This window comes from Trichoderma ghanense (genome assembly GCF_004382785.1).
Source record: "Trichoderma ghanense strain CCMA-1212 chromosome Unknown scaffold_8, whole genome shotgun sequence".
In the NCBI taxonomy this organism is placed as follows: Eukaryota; Fungi; Ascomycota; class Sordariomycetes; order Hypocreales; family Hypocreaceae; genus Trichoderma; species Trichoderma ghanense.
In genome coordinates, this window is record NW_027395671.1 from 1,122,769 (window position 1) to 1,129,157 (window position 6,389).

At 55.4% G+C, this 6,389-nt stretch overlaps 3 protein-coding genes across 3 annotated transcripts; 2 read left to right on the top strand and 1 right to left on the bottom strand.

Moving 5' to 3' along the window:
• Positions 1 to 2,213: 2,213 nt before the first annotated feature.
• On the bottom strand, positions 2,214 to 2,651 carry CCMA1212_006990 (uncharacterized protein; the record flags this gene model as incomplete). Its single annotated transcript, XM_073704173.1, has 1 exon — positions 2,214 to 2,651. The coding sequence occupies one exon, from the start codon at positions 2,649 to 2,651 to the stop codon at positions 2,214 to 2,216; it is 438 nt and encodes a 145-aa protein (XP_073557598.1).
• Positions 2,233 to 4,244, top strand: CCMA1212_006991 (Protein PLM2; the record flags this gene model as incomplete). The annotated part of the gene is made up of 2 exons (XM_073704174.1): positions 2,233 to 4,086; positions 4,212 to 4,244. The coding sequence occupies 2 exons, from the start codon at positions 2,233 to 2,235 to the stop codon at positions 4,242 to 4,244; spliced, it is 1,887 nt and encodes a 628-aa protein (XP_073557599.1).
• A 1,722-nt stretch (positions 4,245 to 5,966) lies between these two features.
• Positions 5,967 to 6,290, top strand: CCMA1212_006992 (uncharacterized protein; the record flags this gene model as incomplete). The annotated part of the gene is made up of 2 exons (XM_073704175.1): positions 5,967 to 5,982; positions 6,049 to 6,290. The coding sequence occupies 2 exons, from the start codon at positions 5,967 to 5,969 to the stop codon at positions 6,288 to 6,290; spliced, it is 258 nt and encodes an 85-aa protein (XP_073557600.1).
• Between the last annotated feature and the right edge of the window lie 99 nt (positions 6,291 to 6,389).

Consider the following 6,389-nt stretch of genomic DNA (forward strand, 5'->3'; position numbering starts at 1 on the left):
ACCCGGACGGCCTGCATGTCGCCGGAGTTGCTCTTCCTGACGTCGGACAGGGATCTCCCCCCCCCATCCCGCCTGCGCTGGCGTCTTGTTCTTTCACGGCGGCTAAACCAGAGAGAAGAAAAAGGCACTGGGAAGACGAAATGAAAGGAAGAAGGCGATAGAATGATACAACAAGAGCCAGCCCTGATGAAAATTTTAAACAGCTTGCATTTGATGTGAGGAACGCGGTCCAGGTGCAGGTGGAGACGTGACGGGACTGGCTGGGACCCGGCCGGAGGAGGAGGAGGCTGGACAAGCGCAGCGTCTTTTTTCCTGATGAGATTACACATTCAGCAGGACGTAATTGGCTGCTTTCGGATTGGGGGACGAGGACGAGCGTTTTTGGCGTGTTTTGATGGTGCCAATGATGGATGCTCTGTATTACATGTAGTGCGTGTATCTGGAGACGAAGAGAGGGAGATGAAGCGAGTGACGCCTGGTGCTAATGTACACGCAAGGTATTAAACGCCAGTACATGTTCATACCCACCTACCTACCTCTATACACAGGTAAGTACGTGTGCTTGTGCCGTTGAAGCAGGCAGAACGAAGACGCTCCTATGGCGTGTCGATACGTGTAAAGAAGCGCCCAATGGGAGAGTGGCTGATTGCCCTGCCGAGTTTGACCGTATGCAGGTAAGAAAGGAATGGCATGGGAGAGGGATGGAGATGCTGTGAGCGAGCCGAGGTGCGAGTATGTACTTGTACATTTTTGGTGTAATCAAGGGAGTTGGTCACCAGCTTACCTTGTACGATACTGGGAGCATACATGCATATATCTACCTTGTAGTAAGATAATAGAAGCAGATGGCAACAGTAAGGTAGAACAAATCACTCCATCGTCAATTCGCAGCCTGACATGTCGTGCCTGTGCGTGATTCAGTCCGGTTCGTGCAGCAGATTGCATCGTGGACACGGCACAACCAATGCACAAACATGGGCCCTTTGGCACGTTGAAGCGAGAAACCTGCAGCATTTCTGGCTCCATGCCCACAAATTCCCACCCCCCCATGCATCGTCCAGTGCAATGGCCCATACAAAGCCCGGCAAAGACGCAGGCTAACTCATGCAATGTGTCTCTTGGGTGAAATTGAGAGCAGAAAAAAAAAAGGAAGGCCCAGCTTGAGCCCTCGGCTTTAGATGGAGAATTCGTAGCAGCGCTGCTTTGTGGTCTGAAATGTACGACATCACTTGTATCGCGAACGTACAGCCCCTGTCCATGCCCCCTCCGCCAGCCCGCCCAATCGCCCAGGTCGCCATAGCAGCGCCCCCCCGCCCACCCCCAAGCTCCCTGTAGCACCTCCCGCTGCTCCCTCCAGGCGCCCCGACCGCCGTTGCTACAGCGTCCGCGGCGCCTGACACGCGCTGGAGCACCGCTAAAGCACCGCTGGAGCAGTTGCGCCGCAGCGGCCCTTCAGCGGTACCTCCGGGGCACAAACAGCCGCAGCAGAGCCTCTGCCACAAACGCCAGCCAACGCCGACGCGATGCGATGCGTCTCCAGTCGCGCGCGTTCGAGGTTCGTGTTTCTGGGCCTTTTTTTTCTTCCCCTTCTCCGCTCGTTTAAATACCGCCTCGACCCAAGCCCTGGTCTCTCGCTCTCACCCCTTCCCAACACTTGAACCCACGTCTGGCCTCTTGGTCATTGTGTGTGTGCGTGTGTTTGCGTGTGTTGTGTGCATGTGTGTGTGCAAAAGGCAGCCGGTCCTCGAGTCGCTCTTTTTTCTCTTTCTTCTTCCCTCTCCCCCATCCTTTCTGCTCGACAAAAACCCCCTTCCGGTCGACAAAGGAAGGGTATAGGTATATAACAAGATAAACAACACCAACCGAGACGCATTGAACGAGAAAGGGAATTAAGAAAAAGGACAAGCAAGCCAACCGAAACCGCCAGCCAATTGTGTCCCGCCGCCAATCAGCATTTGCTAGCAGTAAAAGGTATTCAGCGTTTGCCTTGGGCGTGTTGTAAGTGGGGAGGGCAGCCGAGAAGGTGCAGCAGTGCACGAAGAGAGAAGAGTTGGAAAGAGACGAGACCAAAACACCGCCAGTCGACGCGATTCCTGCGAGCTGCGCAGCGGCCCTGGCGAGACACGAGCATCTGCAGGCGGAGGGAGCACACGACAAGGCAGAAACAACAGACCGGCGCTGGATTTGGCGCTGGGGAATGATCGCGTGAGGCTTCATATCACTCTGGAGACCATGGACTCGACGCGAGGGCCCGCGGCCGAACCAGCGCTCCCCGCCCCGACACTAGCAGCAGCTTCGTCGACTCTCTCGGCTTCATCATCCGCTTCATCGGCATCGGCGTCAACTTCGTCAACAGCTTCTGTGTCAGCATCGACGGCGTCGACGGCGTCCGCGGCTGCACCATCGTCGGCTCCCGCTCCGGCTGCAGCTTCGACAACAGTGGAAACAACAACAAAGACATCGTCAACATCATCATCATCATCCGGCTCCCCCCTCAAACGCCCGGCCCCGTCCCTGCTGCCGCCCTTTGAGCCTCTCTCGTCCTCGCCCGGCCTGCCCCGGCCGTCCAAACGCCAGAATGTCGGCACCGGCTCGGGCACAGGCGCCCATCTGCGGTATCCCACGCCCGTGCCCACGTCCAGCACCGGCATCCTGTCCAGCTCGCCGCTGCGTGACAAGATGAGCGTCGGGCTGCTGGAGCGCGCGCCGCTGTCGGCCGTGCCGTCGATTGAGCTCAACGAGAACGGCGAGACGCTGCTCATGGGCCGCTCGTCCAACTCGTCGCACTTCCAGCTGTCGGCCAACCGCCTCATCTCGCGCGTCCACGTCCGCGCGCGCTACGTGCAGGCCGCCACGCCGCTCGAGGCCAGCAAGATCGAAATCACGTGCAACGGCTGGAACGGGCTCAAGCTGCACTGCCAGGGCCGCACCTGGGAGCTGCTCAAGGGCGACAGCTTCACCAGCGAGACCGAGGGCACCGAGATCATGGTCGACGTTCACGACGCCCGCGTGCTGATCCAGTGGCCCAAGCGCAGCGCCTCGGCCACCGACGCCAACGGCTTGCTGTCCGACGCCAGCTGGGAGGACTCGCCGCCGCCCGCCGGCACGCGCGCCTCGGCCGCCCTGCTGCAGGCGTCCCCCCTGCGGAGGGCCGCGCGCATCCAGTCGCCCGACAGTCCCACGCCGGCCCCTCGCCGGCGATCTGTGGTAGCAGCAGACGATGACGCCGGCATCCAGATCTACGAGGACGACGACGACGACGACTACATGCCGGACTCTGACGACCGCGAGGACCCGGACGTCGCCGTCAGCATGCGCACCGAGGTCACCGCCAGCTTCTCCAGCGACGAGGGCTCCGGCGAGGACGACGAGAGCGACCCGGATGAGGAGAACGACCCCGTCGTCCTCTCCTTTGGCCCGTACGGCGCCAACATCTCGACCCGTCTCGCGTCCATCACGACCAAATCACCTCGCGTCACGAAGCGATCCCTGAACAAGGGCGCGTCCGAGACGCTTCGGCCGAGCAAGTCGGGCCGGAGCTCCGACGATGTCGAGGCCAGTCCTCAAAAGTCTAGGTCGAAGAAGGTGTCTCATGACGAGAAAGGCCGTCAGCCAAAGGACGAGGAGGAGGAGGGGGAAGAAGAAGAAGAAGAAGGAGGAGAGGAAGATGTAGTAGTCGAAGCCAAGAAGGAGGAAGAGGAAGAGGAAGAGGAAGAGGAAGAGGAAGAGGATGAGGACGAGGACGAGGAGCCGACCAGGATCCCGTCGGAGGCAGACGCCGCCATCTCCAACCATGTCGTCAACCAGCTCGCCTTCTCCCGGCTGTCGTCGACGCCGCTGTCGACCATCATGCACAACCTGCCCGCCGAGCAGATCAAGGACATTTCCCGCGACGCCCTGAGGCTCCTGATCGAGACGACGCCCTGCATCGGCATCATCAAGCGCCAGGGCAAGGACGCTGCCGGCAAGGCGCTGGAGAGCGAGTACTATTATATCCCCGAGGACGACACCGACATGCAGCGAAGGGCGGCGGTGGTCGATGGACTCCGGAAGCCCAGCTTGCGGGCGTGTCGAAAACAACACAAGGTTGGTTTTTTTTTTTTTTTTTTTTTTTTTTTTGGAGGGAGAACATGACATTGGTTAAGCTTTTTGGGCTTGATTTAGCTCATATTCTGGATCCGTTGGCTAACACGCACTGTTCTTTAACGCAGCAATACTACTGGAAGCGCCCCAAGACGCCTTAGAGCCGCGTTCCCAACGCCATTACGATGAGAAGAGTAAAGATTGGAAAAACTAGTTGAAAAGGGCGAAAGTGAAAAGGGAGATGGCGGAAGAAGAGAAAAAAGAAAGACGGAGGAACGATTGATTGACTGACGGATTGAGTGTTACGGGCTCGCATATAAAGACATCAATACCCCCTTTCCTCGAGGCGACCTCCCGGGCGTATCACCTGGCTGGGCGGGCTCTCTCCTGTTTATCGGTGCAGATGAGATATGTAAGATGGGGTTTTGATCATTGTTTGCGTCTGGTTGTGCTTTTTGGTCCTTTTGACGAGATTGGTCACGATGGATGAGAGGAAAAATGAAGTGTTCTGCATCCCCCATCCACCGCCTGGTATTCTTTATTTTTTCCCGCCCCATTTCCTCTGGGTTACTTTATGTTCCTGTATTTGCTTCCTCTTTTTCTTTGTTCGTGGTCGCTCCTCAACCTGCAAGGGGAGTCCATTGGGTGGGAAGACCCGGGAAGTGGGTTGAGGGGATGGTTGGGCTTTTTGAGGACTGGAGTTTTTTATGTCCATGCTACTTATATCGCCGATGCATCTTGATCCGCGTCTGGCGGAGTTTCAGTTATTCCTCCCTCTATCCTACTTTGTTCTCATTGTATTGCGCAGAGGAGGGTTGGAGAGAGACGGAGAGGATCGGTAGAAGAAGGAGAAGAAGAAGAAGAGACCGGAAGAGAAGAGAAACACAGGCGGCGAGAGACTGACTGGACTGACGAAATGGACATGGAGGAGAAGTGCCACGGAAGGCAATTGATTGCCCTGATTGACGACGCCGCTGAGGCTGCACCTGTTGAATCATTTTCCTATCCTGTTGAACCCTGCCTTGCCCTCGCGCTGCCTCACAGCAACCACGTATGTACTGTCCCAAAAAGCCATGTAACCCGATCCATCACAAGCAAACATCACATTACATCACATCATATCCACCCAAGAAATCACACACAATAAACACAATGAACAATCAAAAGAAGAAGGCAATCGTATAAAAGCGACAAACGTCCAATCCTATCAACCAAGATTCCGTGATGTAACCGAAAATCTCGATATCAATCTCGATAGAAATTATCCAATCCAATGGTGTGAAACTTGGAAATTTTTTAAGATTTTCCAGTTGTATGTAACACACCACATGCAAATCGATCGCATCATACGATAAACAAGCCCCCCAATCACTGTCCATGGGCTGACCCCGCCTTTTCTCTTTCCGTGTGTGTGTGTGTGTGTGTGTGTGTGTTCAATTTTCCGTGATGTGGGTGGCGAGGGGAAGGAAAGCAGGCTGACGCAAAAGTTGCACTTGCTTGTATTTATTCGGGTTGGCGATCGGGAGATCTTGGGGAAGGAGCTCTTCGTCATGTTATGATGAGGGGGAGCTTGCTTTCTTTCTATATAAGGGGAGCTTGGGTTGCTGTGCTTGTTTTTTTTTTCTTGGAGATTTATTATTAGTATTATACCCTACCTTGACAATCATCAATCACAACTTTAACTAGGCTACCAATACTTGATCCTACTGAGTCTTGTCTATCGAGTGAGTCTATTCTGCTTGTCAATTCATCTGTGTTCATGTATACTGACCATCATCCATAGAAACCAGAAAACAGCATCACCTACAAACCACACCTACAAACCTCAACCTCAACCTCAACCTCAACCTACATCAAAACCACCTCCACCAAAACCACCAAAAATGGACTCTTCACAAAGTCAGCAAACCCCCCTCCTCCATCCCTCCCATCACCCCCAACCCAAACTAACAAACCAATCAACAGCCCAAGAACAACAACCACAACCGCAACCCCCCCAGCGACAAATGTCCTTCCCCCCGCACCACGCCCAGCTCGACTCCCCCGCCTGCCGCTCCGCCATCCAGCACACCTCCTCCTGGAAGCCCAGCTCGCTCGACCGCCGCCAGAGCTGGAGCTCCCAGGACCAGAAGCACGCCCTGCAGATGAGCGGCGTCGACCTCGACGGCGTGCGGTCCGGGCAACAGGGGTTTACTGAGAGGACGTGATGCCTTTTCTCCTTTTCTTTTTGAAAAACCTCTGGGGGGAAGATTGTTGTGTATGGGTGATATGAATTAATGAAGGGAAACAAAATCAAAAGAAAAAAA